Source organism: Cavia porcellus, unplaced genomic scaffold, assembly GCF_034190915.1.
Source record: "Cavia porcellus strain 051 isolate PalLab524CR breed Dunkin Hartley unplaced genomic scaffold, mCavPor4.1 scaffold_32, whole genome shotgun sequence".
NCBI lineage: Eukaryota > Metazoa > Chordata > Mammalia > Rodentia > Caviidae > Cavia > Cavia porcellus.
The window spans coordinates 14,078,476-14,100,922 of record NW_026947515.1 but is presented as its reverse complement, the minus strand read 5'-3'; the positions used below and the strand labels follow the sequence as shown (position 1 = coordinate 14,100,922).

At 37.9% G+C, this 22,447-nt stretch overlaps 1 protein-coding gene across 14 annotated transcripts in view; it reads left to right on the top strand.

Moving 5' to 3' along the window:
* Cep112 (centrosomal protein 112) overlaps positions 1-22,447 on the top strand; it is a 607,347-nt gene that overhangs the window by 462,366 nt on the left and 122,534 nt on the right. For all 14 annotated transcript variants that reach the window (XR_010045020.1, XM_063241684.1, XM_063241681.1 and 11 more), the window contains one exon: positions 20,716-20,805. Coding sequence is in view for 13 of the 14 variants with exons in the window: in XM_063241684.1 (XP_063097754.1) it covers positions 20,716-20,805 (90 nt within the window). In the remaining variant the exon portion in view is untranslated. The remainder of the gene's footprint in view (positions 1-20,715; positions 20,806-22,447) is intronic.

Below are 22,447 nucleotides of genomic sequence, written 5' to 3'. Positions count from 1 at the left end.
ATGCTATTTCTTGTGTGGGCTTCTGTTCACAAACTTCTGTTTCACCTATTTTATCTTCTAGTAGATTGTTTCTGTTTTAATATGTGGATCTCTGACTCATTTTTACTTTACTTTAGTACATGATGAGATTTAAGTCAGATTCAATCCATTGCATGTGGATAGCCAGTTTTCTATCACCGTTTGTTAAAGAGACTATCTGTCTTTTAGCATATGTTTTTGGTCCCTTTGTCAAAGATCACATCTGAATGCCTGTAGTTATTTCTGCACCCTACATTCTGTTCCATTGATGTTTGTCTGTTTTATGCCAATACCATGCTGTTTTTATCACTGTCTTCTATACAAAAGGACTGTGTCATCTACAAATAATGATAATTTAATTTCTATTCCTTTTTATTTCTTTGCCTCATTGCTCTTTTTTATTTTTATTTTAAAAAGGGTAAAATTAAATAACAAAAAAGATCAGAAGAAAACAATGTAAATGACACAGATTTCAAAGGAAGACAACAGATCTTCATTGTCTATCATATTGTCTTGTTTTCTTCTAAATAGTTGTCCATAGAGTCATACACAGTGAATTCGTATAAAACAAAATAGTATTAAACTGATCAGAACAGGATGATGAAGGCATTTTAGGTCTTCAGAACCAGACAATAGGGAGTCGACAATGGCTGCCATAATGTCTCTCATTCTCTTCAAAATAGCTGTCCATAACTGTTCATGTATGTTGAAATTAAACAGTACAAAACAGACTAAAATCACTCTGAACAAAGAATAGTATTGCTGGGTTTCACAGCATGATGCTACAGAATCAGCACTGGGTACCTTAGTGTCTGTTTTACGTCAAAGTAGCTGTTCATTTCATCATGCATTATATAATTGATTCTCATAAACTGTTCAAATTCTATGCATGTATAAGTCACTACATGTGACTGTACTAGAGGGAAAAACAAATGAGACAAGACAAAACAAATTCCTAGAAAAACAGCAAACAAAAAATATAAATAAATGGGGCTGGAGATTTAGCTCAGCGGCATAAGTGCTTGGCTTGCAAGCACACAGTCATGAGTTTGATCCCAGGTACCAAAAAAAAAAAAAAACCCAAAAAACAAATAAATAACAATAGCAAAGAGCCCAAAATACTGACAGTATAGGTCTTTAAAACAAGGTGTTAGAAGCGTAACTGAGGTTATTGTTTTACATAATGATCTTCAAGAGTTCCTCAGATCACCATACACTATTTTGTTCCAAGAACTTACAGAATTTGTAACACAATCATCATAGCTATCCTAAGGGTGAATATATAATTTTAGATATTTTTTCTTTCTTTCCTTTTTCTTTTTCCCATTTTCCCTGAGATATTATTTTTCCCCTCTAAGCAGATTCTTATCCTTTACTGTATTTATTGAGTTTTTTGTATCTTATGAACTCGTATACTTCTTACATTAGAGACACAATACAGATTTTACATGTAAGTTTGATTTATTTCACTTATAAGTATGGACTCAAGTTGTATTCATTTACTTACAAGTATCTCAATGTGATCATTCTTTATAGCTGAGTAATTCTCCTTTGTATAAAAATACCACATCTTAGTGAGATTCATTATGACGCCCATTCTCGATGACTTTTATCTACTTTTGAAGACCTAAAATGTCTCCAATGTTTTGGTTTTGTCGGTTTTGTTCTTTACTGTTTTGTTAAATTTTATTATAACTGATGACATAGGCAATTCTATTAGAGATAGCGGGAGGCATTATGGTAACCATTATTGATCACCTTGTATTATGCTTTTACATTAGCTATTATGTCCACCCTTTTGATTTGATTGACTCTGTTCTGTTATGTCACATTTGGTTCTACTCCCTTCCAAAAAAAGTAATAAGAACTGTGGGAGTAACAAAACCCAAAATGTGTAATTGTCATTGTACAAAAGAGAGGAAAAGAAAGTGCTCTAAATGATATAACTGCATGTATGTTTAAGTGTATAAGATAGAAAGTGATATCACTGAGTTTTATTGGATCACTGAACAGAACTGTTTGCAGTCCCACTGTTGGAATGTCCACTTTACAAGCTTTAACTTTGTGACTTGAACAATTATTTCTAAGATGACAATATGTAATCCATTAACTAGTGATTTCCTACTGTTTATTTTTTTCTGTAAATCTGTATAACTTGTACCCTTTCTCTGCTTTTTTTTTTCTCCTTAAATAAAATTTTAAAAAAAATACCACATCTTTTTTATCCATTCCTCAGTGGATGGGCATTTAGGTTGTTTCCAAGATCTGGCTATTACAAATTGTGCTGCTATAAACATGGGTGCACATATATCACTGTGGTTGTTTTTGGTTCTTCTGGGAATATGCCCAGAAGTGGAATAGCTGGGTCAAATGAGACTTTCAGTCCAGCTTTTTGAGGAATCTCCAGACTGACCTCTACAGTGGCTGCACCAGTCTGCACTCCCACCAACAGGGCAGAATAATGCCTTTTTCCCCACAGCCTCTCCAGCATTTGTTGTTGGTACTTTTCTTTATCCAACACTCTTTCTGAAGTGAGATGGAATCTCAGTGTGGTTTTAATTTGCATTTCTCTAATGACCAATGATGCTGAACTTTTTTCATGAATTTATTTGCCATTTGTATTTCTTTATCTGAAAACTGTGTATTCATATCAGATGCCCATTTTTGGAATGGGTCTTTGAATTTTGGAGATCTGATTTAATTCTTTATATGTTCTAGACAGAAGTCCTTTGTCTGAGGGACAGTTGATTAGAATTTTTTCCCAATTACTGGGTTTTCTTTTCACTATGCTGGAAATTTCTTTCGACATGCAAAAACACTTTAATAGAATGTGATCCCATTTATTGATTCTGGGAAGTATATCCTGTGCGGTTTGATTTTTGTTCATGAACTCCCTACCCCTATGTCTTCAAGATTTCTAACTACTTTGTCTTCCCACAGATTCTGTTTTAATATTTAGATCTTTGATCCATTTAGACTTTAGTTTAGTACATTGTGATAGGTATGGGTCTAGTTTTAGTTTTTGGCATATGGAGAGCTAATTTTTCCAGCACTATTTATTAAACAGACTATCTTCCTTCCAGTGGATACGTTTGGTCCCTTTATCAAAGATAAGGTGGCTGATTGTGTTTGTAGTTTTGTCTTCTAATCTATTCCATTGATCTTCAGATCTGTTTTTATTCCAGTATCATGTTGATTTAATTATAGAAGCTTGGAGTATAACTTCAAGTCAGGGATTGTGATGCCTCCTGCCTTGCCTTTGTTGCTTAGAATTGCCTTTGCTATTCTAGGTCTATTCTGGTTTCAGATGAATCTTAGGAATGGTTTCTCTAGATCTGCGAAGTATGCTAGTGGTATTTTGATTGGAATTGCATTAAATCTGTATAACAATTTTGGGAGAATAGCCATTTTCACAATGTTTGTTCTTCCTATCCATCAACAAGGGATGTCTTTCCATTTTCTGAGGTCCTCTTTGATTCCTTTTTCAGGGCATTATAATTTTTCCTGAATAGATCTTTTACTTCTTTTGTTAGATTGATTCCTAAATATTTCTTTCTTTCTTTTTTTTTTTTTTTTGCTATTGTGAAGGGTGTGGATTCTCTTATTTCTCTTTCAGTGATTTTCTTGTTAGTGTATAAGAATGCTATTGAGTTTGAGTGTTGACTTTGTATCCAGCTACATTGCTGAATTTATTTATTATACCTAGGAGTCTTTCAATGGAGTTTTGGGGGTCTATGTAGAGTATCATGTCATCTGCAAATAATGATAATTTAACTTCTTTTTTTCCTATCCTTACTCCTTTTATTTCTCTCTCTTGTCTAATTGCTCTGGCTAGTATTTCCAGCACTATACTGAATAGGAGTGGTGATAATGGACATCCTTGTCTTGTGCCTGTTTCAGGGTAAAGGCTTTCAGTTTTTGGCCACTTAATATGATGCTGGCTGTTGGTTTGTCATAGATAGCTTTTATCCTATTGAGGTAAAGACCATCTATTCCAATTTTCTATAAGGTTCTTATCATGAATAAGTGTTGGACCTTATCAAAAGCTTTTTCTGCATCTATAGAAATGATCATGTGGTTCTTATTTTTGGCTGTATTGATATGGTGGATTACATTTATTGATTTGCATATGTTGAACCATCCCTGCATTCCTGGCATGAATCCCACTTGGTCATGGTATATAATCTTCATGATGATATGCTGCTTTCTCTTTGCCAAAATTTTATCGAGAATTATTGCATCTGTGTTCATTAGGGAGCTTGGCCTATAGTTCTGTTTTTTGATTGGGTCTTTCTCAGGTTTTGGTATTAGAGTAATATTTGCTTCCAGGAATGAGTTAGGGATAATTGCTTCCCTTTCAATTTCATTGAAGAGTTTGAGGAGTATTAGCATTACATTTTTGAATTTCTTATAGAATCTCACAGTGAATCCGTCTAGACCTGGGCTTTTCTTTGTTAGTAAGGATTTAATTACATTTTCAATTTCATTAGTTGAAATTGGGTTATTCAGCAATTTTATATTTTCTTGATCCACCTTTGGTAATTCTTATGTTTCTAGGAATCTGTCCATTTCTTCTGTTATCAAGCCTAGGAGTGAAGAGATTTTCGAAATAGGTATTGATAATCTTCTGTATTTCTACAGGATCTGTAGTGATTTCACCCTTTTCATTCCTTATTGCATGAATTCGAGTTTCTTCTTTCCTTTTTAAAATAAGGTTGACTAGGGGCTTATCAATTTTATTTATTCTTTCAAAGAACTAACTCTTTGATTCATTGATTCTTTATATTGTTTTCTTAGTCTCTATTGCATTGATTTCTGCTCTGACCTTTATAATTTCCTCTCTCCTTTTGGCTTTGGGTTTGACTTGCCCTTCTTTTTCTAGATGTTTGAGGTGTAGCATCAGGTTGTGTATTTATTCTGTTTTCCTGATGTGGGAATTCTTCAACACAATAATTTTCCTCTGAGGGCTGCTTTCATTGCATCCCACAGGTTCTGGTAAGATGTATTTGTAGTTTCGTTTGCTTGTACATATTCTTTAATTTCTTCTTTAATTTCCTCTGTGACCCACTGATTTCTCAAGAGTGTATTATTCAATTTCCATGTGTTTGTGTGGTTTTTGCAGTTTCTTTTGTCATTAATTTCTAGTTTCATGGTGCTATGATCCGATAACATGCCTGGAATAATTTCAATTCCTTTTGCATTTACTTAAGCATGTTCTGTGGGCTAGTATATGGTCTATTTTAGAGAATGTTCCATGTGCTGCTAAGAAGAAGTGTATATTCTGATGATGTTAGGTGGAACACTCTGTATATGTCCACCAAGTCCATTTGTTCACAGGTGTGATTCAGTTCTGTTATTTCTTTGCTGGTTTTCTGTCTAGTTGATCTGTCCTATTGTGTCAATGCTGTGTTAAGGTCTCCTGTTATAATTGTGTTATTTGATTTTTCATTGATTGCTTATTTGATTTTTCATTTCTGTTAATATTTGTTTTGTATTGCTGGGTGCTCTGGAATTTGGTGCATATATATTTAAGATGGTTATATCTTCCTCTTAAAGTTTTCTTGTAACTAATATGTAGTGACTTTATCTCTTTGGATCATTCTTGGTTTGAAGTTCACGTTGTCTGCAAACAGAATAGCTACCCCAGATTTTTTTTTTAGGGATCCTGTTGCATGGAGTATTGTTTTCCATCCTTTGACTTTCAGTCTGTGAGTTTCCTTTTGAGTTAGATAGCTTTATTGTATACAGCATATGGTTGGCATTGTAGTCAGGAGTTGTGCAGAGAACAATTAGAATCAGGACATGGAGTTTATAATATTATTTTTATAATGGTCACTGGGAGTTAACACAAGAAAATGCAGGAAATCTATCCACAACACCAAAAACAAAATATTTAGTCAGGGGCCTAAATCCCACAGCAATGTCCCACGTGAGTATAGATGAAAACCCAGAGCTCATGACATTGCCTCCCACATGTCCAACTGGAGGTCCAAAGCCCACAAGAAGGACTCACGCCAGTCTCTTTTATGGATCCATGCCGGTAATGCCCAAAAGTCAGTGGTGGAAGCCAGAAAGTCCATGCCAGCGGGGTGAAGGAGCTGTGCTGGTGTGATGAGGGTTCTACACTGGAGCCGAGAAATCACACTCACAACAAAGACCAAGGCTGTCCTGAAAGGCACCACAGCCATCCTCAGCGACATGGGGGCCCCGAGCTCCACTGACGCACAGTCGGGTACATGCCAGGAAGCCAGGTGACGAGTTCATCCTGGAGACCAAACCTCACATATCTTCCCCTCCTGAGCCAGGAAGCAATGCTTGATGTGAGGACCATAGCTTCTCCAGAAAAACCAATGGCTCAAACAGCAACTCGTAGGAGAACCCACAATGCCTCGATGCCTCAACACAATAACACATTAACGCCTTCCTTCACCTTCTCCACCCCTTTATTTATGCTCCCAACTTTCCTCAGGTGGAGCATCTATGCTTTTTTTTTTTTTTTTTTTTTTTTTTTTGTCTTTTTCGTTTTTATCGGTACCAGTGATCGAACTCACGACTGTCTGCTTGCAAGGCAGGCGCGTATGCCGCTGAGCTAAATCCCCAGCCCCTGAGCATCTATGCTTAATGCCATTCTGATGTAATCCAGTTGGCATTAAGTTGACCAGCAGTTCTTAATCCGTAACAGTTGGATAGTGTTTCTTGATCCATTCTGCTAGTCTGTTTCTTTTAATTGGTGAATTGAGGTCATTTACATTAATAGCTATAACTAATATCTATTGGTTTACTTTTGGCATGTTATCTTTCTGCTGATGCCTCTTTACCTTTCCACTCTAATTGTTTGTCTTGCTTAGTGGTTCTTTTCCTATGGGTATCTGGACTATCTTTCAGCATTCTTTGCAGGGTTGGTTTGTTGGTTGTGAAGTTCTTCAGCTATTCTTTGTCATGGAAGTATCTTATTTCTCCATGCATTCTGAAGGACAGTTTTTCAGGGTACATCAGTCTCGCTTGGAAGTTGTTTTCTTTTAGGATCTGAAATACTTCACTCCATGGTCTTCTTGACTTCATTGTATGTTTTGAGAAGTCTGCTATGATTCTGATAGGCCCACCTTTATAGATGATCTGTCTCTTCTTTCTAGCAGCTTTCAATATTCTGTTCTTATGTTGGATTTCTTAGATGCTGATTATTATATATCTGGCTGTAGTTTTATTTTGGTTATGGCTATTTGGAGTTTTGTGTGCTTCACTGATCTGTATGTCAGTTTCCATTCTCATGTTTGGGAAATTTTCAGCTATTACTTCTGTGAATAGCCTCTTGATATCATTTGTGTTGTCACCCTCCTTTTTGTTTATCCCTATCAATATTACGTTGTTTTTTCTTTACATCCTCCTGCAGTTGTTGAATTGTTATTTCCTGACTTCTTGTTATTTTTAAAAGATCTTTCCTTTCCTGTTCACTAGCTGCTAGCTTGTCTTCGAGGTCTGAAATTCTATCCTCACTTTTGTTGAGGCGGTTTTGCCAACTTTCCATGGAATTTTTGATTTCCTGTATATCTCTTTGAAGCTGCTTCATGCATTGTTTCTTATATTGCTCATTCAGTGTTGCCATCTTTTTGCATTGTTTCTCTAATTTTTTAGCTATGTCTTCTTTACAAGTGTTCAGCAGTTCTTTCATTACATTTATCATTTTTTCTTTTACCTGGGAGATTATTTCTGATCTCTGTTCTTTTATAGTTTCCCAGAGTTGTTTCTTTACTTCAGTTGTTATCATTTCAGGAATTTCAGAGGTATGGCTTATATTTTCTTCTATGTCCATGTCTCCTAGGCTTGCTTGGGTTGGGCTACAAGTTTGAGATTGCATTTTGCTCCTTTGTTTTGTCATTTTCCTGTATTTCTGGGTTTCAAGTGATGTTCCAATGCTTCCCCTGTATGCTGGGAATCCTCTGGCCCACTTTTGACTACTGGGGCAGACTGCAGGCAACTGCTAGCTACTTGGAGGTCACTGGGCATGGCCCAGTTAGGCCTGTGGGGACCTCCTGTGTATTCTCCAGTGATTTGGGACACTGGGCATGGCTTTACTGGCTGGGAGCGACCTTCCAAAGCTTCCCCTGTGCACTGGGAATCAACTCACTCACCTTCGGCTCCCAGGACTGAACTCAGGTCCCTGCTAGCTGCTTGGAGGTCACTAGGCCTAGCCCAGTTAGGCCTGCAGGGACCTCCTTTGTGTCCACTGGTGACTTGAGGTGCTCTGTGTGGTCTTAACCACCTTGGAGCAAGGTTGCAAACTTCCTTGTGCTTTGGGATTCAAGTTGTGCACATTCTGCTCCCAGGACTGAATCTGCCTCATTGTTCTGTCTAATGTTTCAAGTACTATATTGAATAGGAGTGGTAACAGTTAACATTGTTGTCTTTTTCCTGATTTTAGAAATAAAGCTTTCAGCTTACCCCATTTATTATAATGTTGGCTGTTGGTTTGTCATAAATGGCTTTTACAAGATTGAGATAAGGTCCTTCTATTCCTATTATGTGGAAGTTTTTTATCTGGAATGGATGTAGAATTTTCCCAGGTTTTTTCCCAGGATTTTCCCACCTGTTGAGATGATCATGTGATTTTTTTTTTTGTCATTTCATATGATGTACTGCATTTATTGATCTGCATATGTTGAACCATGTTTCCATCCTGCAATGATACCTACTTGGTTATTATTATTATTATTATATTATTATTATTTTTAATTTAGTGTTTCCAAAAACTTCTTTGTTTTATTTTGGTATTTTTGTACCGGGGATTGAATTCATAACCTCATGTTTGCCCAACAGGTGCTTGTGCCACTAAGCTATATCTACGGCCCCTCTAAACCATTTCTTACTGATACTTTTTTCTCTTTTTGTACTCCCAACCCTTGGTTCAATGCTTGTGGCTTTTCGCACATGACCACAAGGCCACAGACACACTGCTCATGCTACACACTGAGAGGACAGAGTGCGCACTCACTGTTTAGCCCCACAGATACACCCATGTGTCTTACCAACCCTGTTCAGAGCTTCCAGCCTGCCTCACTGCCACCATCTGATCTTCTTAGGCTCTTTTGGGGTTCCTTATTACTTCAGGATGAAATCTAGAGTTCTCCCGATGCACAAGGCCCTTCTACATCACCCAGCCAGCCTTTCCTGGGTCAGCAGCCATCCCCTGCCCTCTGAACATCTTAAAGAGTCCCAGCTCCATGCTTTTTCCTCTGAAACTGACTCTCGTATCATCCAGACTACCCTCAAATGAACTGTTTTCCTCTGTGTTCATTCTCATACCTGGTAAATCTATAGTACTGTTTTCTGTAGTATCAAAATTACTTCCTTATGTTTGTCATAGCCCCTTATTAAGTGCTTTTTGAGAGTAATGAGTGAGCACAGAACCTGCCCATACACACAGATGCTTTTATTTATTTGTGAAATTGTTTAAATAGTCAAAAGAGATAGTAAATGGGGAGAAGAGTAGAAAAAAGTTTGAGAATATCCACAACTAAAAGGGAAAAAGAAGAGAAGGAGGAGCAGGACACATATAGGAAATGAGAGAAAGATAATCATGGTCTTGCAATATGAACAAAAAGGGTATCTGGAAGGAGGGGGCCCAACAGTGTCCAGAGCAAAAGAGAGATTTAAAAAAAAATGTAGGAAATGCCATCAGCTTGGCAACAGGATCCTGTAGAAACCATGCTTCATAAGAGCTAGAAACCAACATCAGGCGAGAGATGGGGAAGAAGTTAGCTGGTGACTAAGAAAATCAAGCAGTGAAGTAAAAAACGTCAAAAACAAAAATAAACAAGCTAACCAAATCTAGGTTGTGATCTTCAAATAAAAAAGTATCAGGATTGAAAAGGCCACCAAGTTGTCTTGTCTGTTTCCTCTCCTATAACACATGAAAATCAAGAAGACCAGGCTCTAGAGGGGCAGCTGGTGAAGACAACCTGCCAGCTTGGTCCCAGAGAGAGACTCAGCCAAGGGGTGGGTCTTTGGCCATGACTGATCATGGCCATGATTTTGAAAAATAGGCAGTGACAAATGTGTTATCTTAAGAAAACTAGAGCAGGGGATTTAGCTTAGAGGCATAAGCGCCTGCCTTGCAGTCACGTGGTTGTGAGTTCAATCCCCAGTACAAAAAAAAAAAAGAAAACTAGAACAGATTCCACTCTGACACTCAATGGAGCAGACTGGATGAAACTTGAGTGCAAAATAAAGGAAATATAGTTTGAGAGGGGTAAATAAATCTGAAAAATTTTAGTGGGAACACCTCAACTGTTTTAAATGAAAGGTAACTTGATCTTTAAGTAATTAGCTGGTTTTACCAGTCATAGACTATTACAATGGTGTAAATAATACTTTACCAAGCATATAAAAGACTACTTTAGAAATATAGGCAGCCAGATAAGGACAGTTGTCTTAGAAAGCTCATAGGGGAAAAAATTCAGATGAAGTCATAGTACAAAGAGATAAGCAAATATGTTCTCCTAGAGAGGACTTAAAGACTTAATGAAAAATATTAGTTTTTTCCGATCTAGAATTTAAAATGTTTCACAGAAGAAATAAATCTTGACTTCAGTTTTGTTTTTTTTTACTTCAGTTTTAATAGGGGAGAAATTCAGTTTGTTGGAGGAGATTTGGGATGAAGCTGCAGGCTCAGCAGATCCCATGTGTGAATGATTACTTTTAAGAAAATCCAAATTTAAATGAATATTTGTGAGTCTTCCCTTTTCCCTGGGCTTGTGCAGAAAAGCAATGGTCTATGAGGATTCAATAATTTACATGTCTGTCCTACAGAGACTAAACCCAAATTTGAGGGGCTATCACACTGGCCAGATGAAGAAATTCTTCTGTGATCCTGAAAAACCTTAGCTGTGGTTCTTAAACCTTATCCTATATATATATATATATATATATATATATATTTTTTTTTTTTTTTTTGGTCTTTTTTCATTTTTATCGGTACCGGGGATCGGTACTCATGACCGCCTGCTTCAGAGGAAGGTGCTTGTGCCGCTGAGCTAAACCCCCAGCCCCATATATTTCTACCACCCAAGATAAGAACTTGTTCGCAAGTAAAGCTGTCTGAAGCATCAGGGAAGGAAACATGCTTTCAATTTCCTGAGTAGAAATAGAGTGGGCTACTGTAAGAGACGTGGGTAAGGTCGGAGGGTCCTCTGTGTGACTAGGGAAACATTAATGAGGTGTGTGAGGAGATTCCAGCTTCCTCAGAGCATCAAAGTCTTGAAGTAACATCATTTCTTTTCCTGGAACCTCTGTAAAGATCAGGAAACACCAACTTTTTTTAAAAGTGCATTTTTAGGACTTTTGAAGGAAATCCTTTAGGAATTTTAAAGGACTGAAAATAGATGTGAAAGAGTAGAAAAGAGAGAAAAAAATGAAAACTTTCTTATTCTTTGAAGAAAATACTACTCTTATTTTTTATATTGGCCATATTTTTGCCTTTTCTTTTGAATCAGTAACCTACTAATCCATATCCAAGTGCAATTTCTCATGCATGTGGTTTGTTATAACAACTATTAAAAAGTTTTCACCTGAAAAGAATTTTGTCACGTTCAAAAAGTAGCATATGTATTGGATTAAAATCCCCACAGATCTATTTTTCTTCACACCAATATCACAAAAGAGACAGAATAATGAAAGGTTAAAAAAGAAAAGTGCTTGTTTGAAATGTAGGGGAAATTTTAAAACCTGAATGTAAGCTATAAAGCAAAAAAATTGTGCCATTGTGTTTTAAGTATGTTTTTGGCCCCTCCAGTAACTATGGCTCTGGCTTGCTGTAGATCTGTAGCAAGAGCTAGCTCTCTACTACTATAGAATCACTAATAAAACAGTTTTTATGGTTTGTTATTCATCCTGGGTAGGTCTGAATGAAGAAATCACTTTAAAAGAAATCTTGAGTGGCATTTCAACTGACAGAAGTCTTGTTACTTTTGTTAGTAGATTTAACCTATTTAAAAATAATAATAAAACTAGAGCTATAGAGGCCTCCACAAATAGCCAGTGAGACCACCCAGTAAAATGTCACATTCTACTATTGTGTCATCTTCAGTAGCTCCACATTTATATCTGTGGGTGTGGATGACAGGGCTTGGTCTTCTTGCTTTGTCCCATTCACTTAAGATATGATGAAAAATGAATCTACCAAACTAAGCACAGAGCACAATTCTATTGCTTTTATTTGTATTTTACCTCACCTTACAGTTAACAGTACTAGAAAGAAAACCTTTTATCATTTCCATGGTAATTTACATGTCTAAGAAAATTCGTCAGAAGTATCATTGTACCATTTATAGACTGAATTGGAATAATGCTATTTAAACAAATGTGGGCTTTATTAGCAAGGCAGTTAAAGTTTAAATGAGACTCACCCATATTTCACCTTTATAATTAGTGTCCCTTCATTGTAGTCACAGATTAGGTGTGATTCCCATTGATGGGTCAACTGAACAGTGGAAAATGAGTTTATGGAAGGATTTTATAGTCTTAACAATTGGGTTTTTTTATTGGGGGGGGGTTGGTACCAAGAATCAAACTCAAGACCTTACACTTGCTAGGTGGGCACTGGTGCCATTGAGCTATATCCCCAGCCCATCAAAAGATTTTTATGGCACAAATTTTAAAGTTATCTTATATGTTTTAAATGGAAAATAGACCATTATCATAAAAAACTAAACCCTGAATTTTACTACATATAAATTTTACCTGAGTGAAAATAAACCTTCTATTCCCAGTTACCTATTTTTAATTTTATTTTTATTTTTATTCATTTATTTATTTGAGACAGGGCCACACTATACAGTTCAGGCTGGCCTTGAGCTCACTTTGTAGCCCAGGCTGGTTTCTAGCTCACAAGGATCCTCCTACCTCAGCCTCCAGAGTGCTGGGATTGCAGGCATGTGTTCACACCCAACAATTCCCAGTTATCTCATCCTTTGGTCAAACTGTGAATATCCCACTCCCTGCTTTCTTCATGGCCAGAATGTTTTTGAGAGAATCTTTCTACATCTCCTACCTGTTGAATGACAAATAAATCATCTGTTTACTCCAAAGACAGTAAATTTAAGCCTCATAAAAGGAAGTCTATGATGACTTAATTGTTTAAAAGAGAGAAAACTTTAAAAGCTTTTTTGTTTTCTTTTTTGTTGGTTGTTTTTTGAGACTGGATCTCGCTATATAGTTCAGGCTGCCACTGAACTCACTATGTAGCCCAGGTTGGCCTCAAAAATTTGCATTAAACCTCCGCTGCAGCCTCCTGAATGCTGGGATTACAGGTCTGCATCACCACACCCAACTTGTTTTCCTTTTTATTATGGAAACTTTCAAACATTCACAAACAAAGAGAGAGAAGTCCCCAGAGCTCCAGCTACCCATCACTCAGCTTCAGCAGTTTTTATGTGTGTGTGTTGGTTTTTATTTTAAAACGGATATAACCAAGGGAAATAAAAGAGTAAAACCAATAAAAAATAAACTAGTGTAAGTGATACAAGACTTCAGAACTTTACAAAGCCAACAGTAGTTTCCCTAATGCCTTTTATTGTCTTCAAAATAGCTGCAGATACTTTCAGACATAGTAAAAATTGAAATACAAGAGAAACAAATCCAAAATAATGCAATAAAGGACTTTAAAACAAGCCACAAGTAAATCCAAAATGGCTACCATAATATGTCTTCTTGTCTTTCAAATAGCTGCTCCTGCCATCAGATCTAACATAATCAAAACAAAAGAGAATAAATTCCAACCCAACAGAACAGTGAAAATGATATGGTTTCCAGGCAGGGACCGCTACCTGGTGAGGCCTGGGTCTCTCCCCGACCTACCAGATGCAGTCTGGGAGTGGTGCTGACTCACCTTGCTTTCCCGGTGGGGATCACTTCCTGGTGAGACCCCTGGTTCTCCCCCAACACAAATCCGAGAAGGGGAAGACTCCCAGAGAGAGCCTTGGGTGTAGCTGTCCCCACTCTGGCAGTAGCCTGCACACGTGGCGCTGCTTTCCAGGCAGGGATCTGCAAATCTGAATCTTAAGAGAAATGGCTTTGGAGCTTGACAGACTTCGATTTGATAGCTTGTTTTGTTTGATTGATTGGTAGTTTCAAGACGCTTGGCTTTAGCCGTTTTTAGCAGTTCACAAGAGTGACTTCTTTTTGACAGCATCATTAGTATAAATAATCAGCTTTCTTTTTCTTCTTAAACTTCTCAGCTGTGCAGAGCTTACAGTTAACAAGGCCAGCAGACTCATCTTTTTGTAGGACTGCCGTAAACTTTCCCTAAAGCCTCAGAATCTACCAGTTTTACCTTTACATAGGGCAAACCTTAAACTCTCATTGTTCTTGCTTCCATGTGATTTAACCTAGTAGTTTAAATAACAGAGCATGCTAACAGTGCAGGTTCCTGCTTTCCAAATCACATGTAGACAAATCTACAGGAAAGAACCCAGAAAAGGGGATCCATTTACTCTCTGCCCCTCAACTCAGGGCTGGCCCAGAAAAGTGTGCCCATACATAGGCCTCATGATGAATTGTGAAGCAGCCAGCCATGAGCATTTTGCCAAGACTTAGCAACACAGCATAAGGCAGATGTGTCAAACACCTTAACTTTGAAGTCAGTGAGAAGTGGTTTGAAATTTTAAAGGGAGCAACACAAGGAAAAGTGTGTAAGAGGATATGCCTCCAGGGTCACTGCTGCTATGGCAGCGCTTCCGGGAACAGGTGATTTGGGAGATGGTGATACTTACACTTCTGATGATTCTGTTTTGATTTGCAAATGGATTCTTCCAAATTCACATAAGTGAGGTTTTGTTGAGGATGGGGAAGAGTTTAAAAATGTATTCTCTAGCGAGACCCTGGACTACAGATGTTTTAGGTTATGATATGAAGACAAATTTGCATGCTTGGCCCATTGGAAGAGGGCAGCAGAGTACCAGATGTCTGGTGCCCAATATGACTAGCTAAGAAGTTGGCCAGAGGCAAGAACAGAACTCTCTAGAAAAACTACCAAGTCTGAAAGCCTCTCTGGTAAATGTCTTATACACTAGGAATATTACGTTATATTTCTTAATCATTATACAATATTTTTTAATCACTAATACAATGTTTCTTTTCCAATGAAGTATTCCTTTATTCAATTACTTTTTAACTACTTTATTGTCAAAATAAAATTTTTATTTACTCATTATTAAAAGGCATGTATCTGCTATCACTTTATGCTTGTTCATTAATTTGGAACCACAGGACACTTTGGCTTTTTATAAAACTATGCATAATTCCACATTAGGGTGGTTTTACAAATTCAGAAATGCTTTACTCTGAATTATATTTTCTAAGTTTGTGAAAACTGCATTAACTATTATATTCTTTTTCTCTAAGCCAACAGAAAAACCCTAGCTGTCACAGGTGCCATTCAAGGGGCACATTAGCTGCCTGCTTCTCTTTCTCAGCCTGAAGAGCCATAACATGTAAAGCCTTTTACACTTTAATTTTCTCTATTACATTTACTTTTTAAATCAACAAATCAAATTATCCTATAACTTCTTCCCATTAAAGAATGTGGTATACCCTTATTGTTCTTTTAGAGTTTATTGTATCATTAACATTTTTCTTCACAAAGCACTCTGAAAGTCAGGAATAGGGAAGCTCTGCATTTCTCTGCAGCTCTGCAGCAAGCTGACTCCCATGCTATCTAAAGGCAGATTTAATGGGAGAAAAGAATTTTTGCAGTGATGGTACAGGTTAACATAGCAGAGCTAAGAGATGAGGAATCATTTTACAGAATAGACAGCTGAAGTGTTCAACTTGAATTTTGTTTTATTATATTTTGACATACTATTGGAATTCCATTTGTCAGTTATCTTGTGCATTTCTCAAGAATAAACTAAAAGTTGGAATTGTATGTGTGTTTGGTATCAAGTTTAATTTTTTAATAAAGAGGCTATAATTTAAAAGAAAGTTCTGTCCATGAACTGATCAGGTAGTTATGGTCATTTTTATAGAAGCTTTATGTCAAATTCTATGAATGGAATTCTAATAATTATTTTAGAATGTAAAGCCAGGAAGAGCTACCAGTATAAACCATCATTTTCTTTTCATGTAATATACTTTTTTGAAAGTGAAATATTATTTGATTACTTTTCAATTTTTAAACTGATTTTAAATAGATATTAAAAATAATTTCTAGACAAAACTACTTTCTCTGATTAACTTTAAAAAGGTCACGTTTTACATTTAGACTATGAGTAAATCTTTAAATGCTATTTTTTGAAAAGCCAATGTAATTTGAATTCTGTTTCGATAATATTGATAAAATGTGGTAGACTTAACAGTCTCTCGCCATGTGGAGTATGGAGGAAAGATCAGATCTGATTGTGTTGTACGGTCCTCTTTGAAAGTAACTTTTAGCTAGAGTTCCCTCGTGCTAACGTTTCAACTGCTGCCCATCTGTTGTATTTCAGCAGTTTTCTTAGTTTCCTCCTCCTCCTCTGCCTGGTCTGGTGTAGGGGCATCAAAAGGCAGGTTAGAGAACTCTTCACATTCATCTTTCTTGCATGAGAAAGTGCCCATGTATACCTGTCTGGGAGGCCTGGACCATCTCCGGACCCATCTTTGCAGCAGGCTTTAGGACAGGCTGCCGAAACACAGCACTCTAGGCTGGGAGGCTGTAGGCCTCACACCTTCACTGCACACAGTTCTGGAGACTGAGACTTCCAAGGTCCAGGCCCTGGCAGATGCCATATCTGGTGAGGCCTGATTCCCAGTCCTCAGATGTCTGTTTCACTATGTCTTCACACAGGGGAAGAGGCAAGAAACCTCTCTCAGGCGTCTTTCTAAGGGCACTAGTCCTATCCCTGTGGGCTCTGTCTTCTGTGAGTCTCATTTTTTCACGTTATCATGGTGGGATTAAGGTTATCATCCTATGAATTTGGGGGCTATAAATACTCAGACCATCACAATAGGTTCAGCTTGAAGTCCTACCAACTCTTTAACCCAACATGGCAAAAGCCATACTCCCCCACCCCTTTTGACTCACCACATATTACTGTTCTCTTGCTTTCTGGACATTCAGTGTCAAAGCCTTGTGATATTTTTGAGTCCCTCTTTGCCCTAAACTCCCTCTATTCAACCAACTCTGCCCATCTCCACAGCCACTGCCCTCACTCAAGGCCTTATTATACTTGAACTTCACTTTGGCAGCAGCCTCACTTCTTAATCCCTTGACTTTCCTGCTCAAAATTAGTTCCTCAAAAGTCAAAGGAAAAGCATAATAGGACATGAAGGGAACCAAATGCTGCTAGAAAATGAAAGGAACATTAGTTGCTGGCTTTGGCATCTAGAAAGTAACAAATGACTCTGATGAAGCTGAACTCAGGAGAGTATGACCAGTGCTGGAAGACACAGAGGAGGACGTGGGTACTCTCAGGTCTGCTGGTGAAGGGAGGAGAGAAGCCAAGAGGTTCGGAACAGTTCTTACTTAGGCAAGGGAAGTACACATCTCTTTTTTTTTTTCCTTTTTTCTTTATTCTCTGCCATCTGTAAGAGAAACCAGACAATATTATTATCAGTAATAATTGTTATATGTGTATATACATAACTATAGACATTCAGAAGATACATTTATATTCTGTATTTTAGAATGCATCCTAACATTTAGATAAATGTGCTATGTTAAGAACAGCCAGAAGCCCTATGATTGAAGCCACTGTCCTCAGGGAAGAAGCTCAGATATTCATGAGTTCCTTCCATAACCATGAATGCAGAGACACCTGTGCATCAGGCACTGAGCTGGGTGGCACTAGGCTTGCAAAGATGACAGGAGCCAGCCCTGAGCTGCGGTTGTTCTGATCCTCACACAGACATGTAAATTAATTCTCTTCAACACCAGGTGGACAAAAGCCCAGAGGAGTCTTGGCTGTGGCACAGGTCAAGGGGATGACACTATTGAGCTGACTAGATGAGATGGGGGCAAAAACTCAGTACAGAATGAGAAAGAGGCAGCATGGAATAGCCAGACTTGTTCAGTCTGAAGCAAGAGAAATGTTAACATTCCAGTCCACTGCCTTCTTGCTGGCCATGTGGATCTGAGCGAGCTGCATGTCCACACGGAGCCTTAAAGGTCTCTTCTCTAACATAATTGAAGTAGTAACTGCTGCACAGAATTGCAGTGAGGGTAAAAATTAAATCCAATCCATCTCCTACTGTTATCGGTAGTAACCACATCTGCACACCATGGCTTCTGCCGTGCCTGTTGACAATGGTCCTTGTCTGCCTTGCTGAGAAGCTGGAGCTACATCTCAGGGATACTGACTTAAGTTTTTCTGCGGGAAATAACATGATTAGATTTGCATTTAAGAAGATCAACAATATGAGAGTGGATTAGCCAAAAGAAGCAGGAACAGAAAAACATGCATAAATATTCTTCCCAAAACACTCATCATTACTCTCCCTAATTATTCAACAAAGAAAGCTAAAATCCTTCTTATTGGTAGTGTTCTCTACGCTACTCCATCATCAAGCTCAGGATCAATTGCACTCATATATTGGAAACAGACCATGACAACAGAATTAGAGACACCTGAAGAGTTTGAGATTTTCAATTCATTCTCAGGGCCGGTCAAATTGCAGATTTATAATCAGGTAAAATATCAAAGAGACACTACAGCACTCAAGAGCATTCTCAAATCACCTTATTTCTCAAATTAAAAGTTGCTAGTCTGAGGTCTGTCTGTGGATGAGCATCAGATTATCTATGAACTCATGAAAATCAGAGGAAAAATATAAGCATATGTTTTCTTCCCCTTTGGCAAAGTGACCACGTACATTTTATCAGATGCACTGAGAGATTTAGAACCTCTGAAAAGGTTAAGAATCTTTGTCTATATATATATACCTTGGAGAGACTAGCCTCGCATCAAAAGAATGTGTAATGGATACTGACTTAGACAATAAGTCTGAACTCCAGACTCTTATCACCAGTGTCTCTGCGTGGACATTTCAAACTTAAATCCCAGGCAGAGCCCCAGCACATCCCCAGAACACCTGCCTCATCTCACCACTTGCCAAATCCAGTCTTCGGGATGCTCAGACCAAACTCTGTGGGGCCATCGTTCCTCATGCCCTGAATTTACCCCCTGTCATCTGTATCTTCACCCAGAACCTGGCAGTTCCTACACTACCTGCTACTGCTGTCACCCAATTTTCTATCACCCCTTTTCCAGTGGATTGCAGAGGCTTCTGACTTGCCTCTGTGTATCTGTCTGACCCCACTCCAGTCTGAAACCAAAGCAGTACCTGCTCACAGCCCTTCAAGAGCATCCCCTTGTGCCTGTGAGTTCAAGCTAATGTCTTTAACTGACCTGTGAACTCAAGTGGCCTGATACGACTCTGGGCCTTGCGTGTCCCAGACTCTGCTCCCTCTGCTCCCGCACCGTATGGGCCTCTGTAGTTCCTCGAAGTGTTCACGTGTGCAACATCTGCCGCCTGGCAGGCTCTCCTGCATAAGTCCATGAGGCTCTATTTCCTTTGTGGTCTTTGCTCACTTAGGCCTTCCTGGGACATGTGTTTAAAACTGCAGCACTTCTGCCCAGCCTGGCTCCAGAACTTCGTCTCTACGTTAGTTTTCTTCTGCATGTATCACTGATTAACTTACTGTTTTGCTTATTGCCTCTTCTCCTGAGTGTGGGAGATTTGTATGTGCTATACCTGGAGTATCCATTGCATGCTTAACAGGGACCCAGTAATATTGACTGTATGAATTTTATTTTGAGAGTTTATTTGTCATCATTGCTGCTGTCTTCTTATATGTCCTGTTCACCATAAGTTTCCACTTATTATTTCTCTAATTACATAGGGCTACTTGAATGGCCTCTATTCTTTTCTAGTTCACTTTTTATGTAAAATAGTAATTGATGGAATAATAATTATTGATTTTTTTTCTTTATCTTTTTGAGACAGGGTTTCGCTATGCAGTTCAGGCTGGCCTTGAACTCACTTTGTAGCCCAGGTTGGTCTTGAACTCACTACGATCCTCCTGCCTCAGCCTCCTGAGTGCTGGGATTATAAGAGTGCACCTCCTCACCTGGCTTAATTATTGATTTTTATGCCTTCTAAATTCCCCCATATTAATCTGAACTGTATTTCCAGCAGCCACTTGGTAACTGAAAGTTCATTTCTGTCCACTTCTTATACATTTTTCAAATTCTAAGCCATCCTCCTTGTCTTAGTGAGATTCCTTTAAGATTTCTGTAATTTAAATTTTGTAATTTTGAGAAATGCCATGCTGATCAGATATTAGAATTCCTATTTGTCACAACATATTTCAGAATGTAAGTGTACCTTGTAGACTTACTAGTTGGGCTGTTTTAATTAGAAATAACTTTATGCATTATTACATAGTTGTGGTTCCATGCTGGGAAAATAAAAGATTTTTATAATATGAATTAATATCTGCTAACTTGTCTGCTTTTATAAGTTTGAGTTTTTTGATCCTAGATATTCCTAAGGCAGAAAGCATCTGGGCCTAACTCACAAAAACCTAGATTTATTTGCCTGAACTGTTTGAAACAACATTAATAAACTATAGATCTGAGGCCTTTTTAATACTGGGTCATATGGTTCAACTTGTTTTCAGATGTGCTAATTGCTTAATGTTACTGTGCTTATTTTGTACTGTTTCAGGCTTTACAAGATGAACTAGAAACCCGCTCTAATCAGGTGCGATGTGCAGAGAAAAAATTACAACACAAAGAACTGGAGTCACAGGAACAGGTACTCTCCTCTTTTCTCCATGATCGCGTGGTTTGTTTTCTTCTGTAGGTCAAAGAACTTAGGTGTTCCCTGTGTCAGCTAGGACCCTTTGGCTACGAGTTACAGAATGTCTTGCCATGGGTGGCATAAAAAATAAGAAGACATATTGCCTCACAGAACAAGAAGTCTGCAGGCAGACAGGCTGTGTCTTTGGCTCTGACATCCTGGTAGTTCTACCACCATGCTTCATTGTTCTGAAAGCAATGCTAGGTAGTGCCAGGTGTCTTCCCCAGATCTGGACCATCCAGAGGCAGAAAGGTGTCTCCTTCCAAAGAGTAGAGAGGCCTTTCCTAGAACCACCACACTCACCTCCTCACACATCTCATTGGCCAGAATATGCACAGCCTGGCATGCCCAATCCCTGGAGAAAGAGAGAGAGGATAGGGTACCAAGGCCAGTCAGGACCTTGCTGGTGATAGAATTAGGCAAACAAGAAAACCTAGAGTAAATAAGAGAAAAAATGCTTATAGGAAATGTACACAACAGTGTCTGCTATGTCGTCATTTAAAAATAAATGGACTTTATTTAACTTAGAGGTGTAAGTCATATTTTCTTTTGAATTCAGATTTTCTTCTCTTTCTTTCCATTCTGTTAACAAAATAAATGTACCATAAACCAGGGTAATGTGACTATAACAATAGTTAATGTTCTATTTTATTTTCACATGACAGGATTATTTTCACTCAACTCTTCTGGTCATAATGAATTATACCAAGTGGTAATTTTTGACAATTTAAAGGAAAAAGTCAACAGTGTGTCAACTGAAAGCATGATTCTAAATGAAATCTTTTACAGATGTCTTTTCCTCAGCCCTCCCATATAGCACCGCTGATCTTCTTCTAAGTGCCACTGAGCTCTTACATACAGAGCCCACTGAAGGAGCTGCCAATGTTTAGATTTTGGTTGTCTCATAGTAAACTCAGTACAGGTCAGGTTGACCTTTTAGGAAGAATAAACACTGAAATATGGCTAGTAAGCAAAGGCTGGTGATGTTCCTTCATCTCTGGAGCTGTTTATAAGAAGGTTCCCACGGAGGGGATTATACAGAATGGCAGAAATCTGTCACCTGTTGTAGTGCATGCACACCTATAACCCCAGCACTCTGGGACGCCGAGGCAGGAGGATTTCAAATTCACATGCAACCTGAGCAGTTTAGTGACTTATTAAGGCCCTGTATCAAAAGTTTAGAAATTTAAAATGGGATAGGGATGCAGCTCACTGTGAAGGCCTTCACTAGGCCTTCACTAGGTTTAATCCCAAAACTGTAAAATGGCAAAAGTAAGACTTAAATAGATCCTGAATGTTAATACTTACTGAATTATGCAGTTTATAAATATTTTCTCTGATTCTATAGCTTTGTATTTTTCAACTTGTCTGTCTTCCTTTTATGGGTCATACTGTGGGTATCAAGTTAAAGAACTTTTTGCCTCATACTATGTTTTAAGTTTTCATCTCTTTTTTCTAAGTTTTATAGTTTTATGATTTACAATAAGTATATATGATCCATTTTGAGTTAAGTTTTAGATAAAGATGTGAAACATAAAGAAAAACGTACTGAATTGATTTCATATCCTATAATTCCTTCCTACTTCTAATATGTACC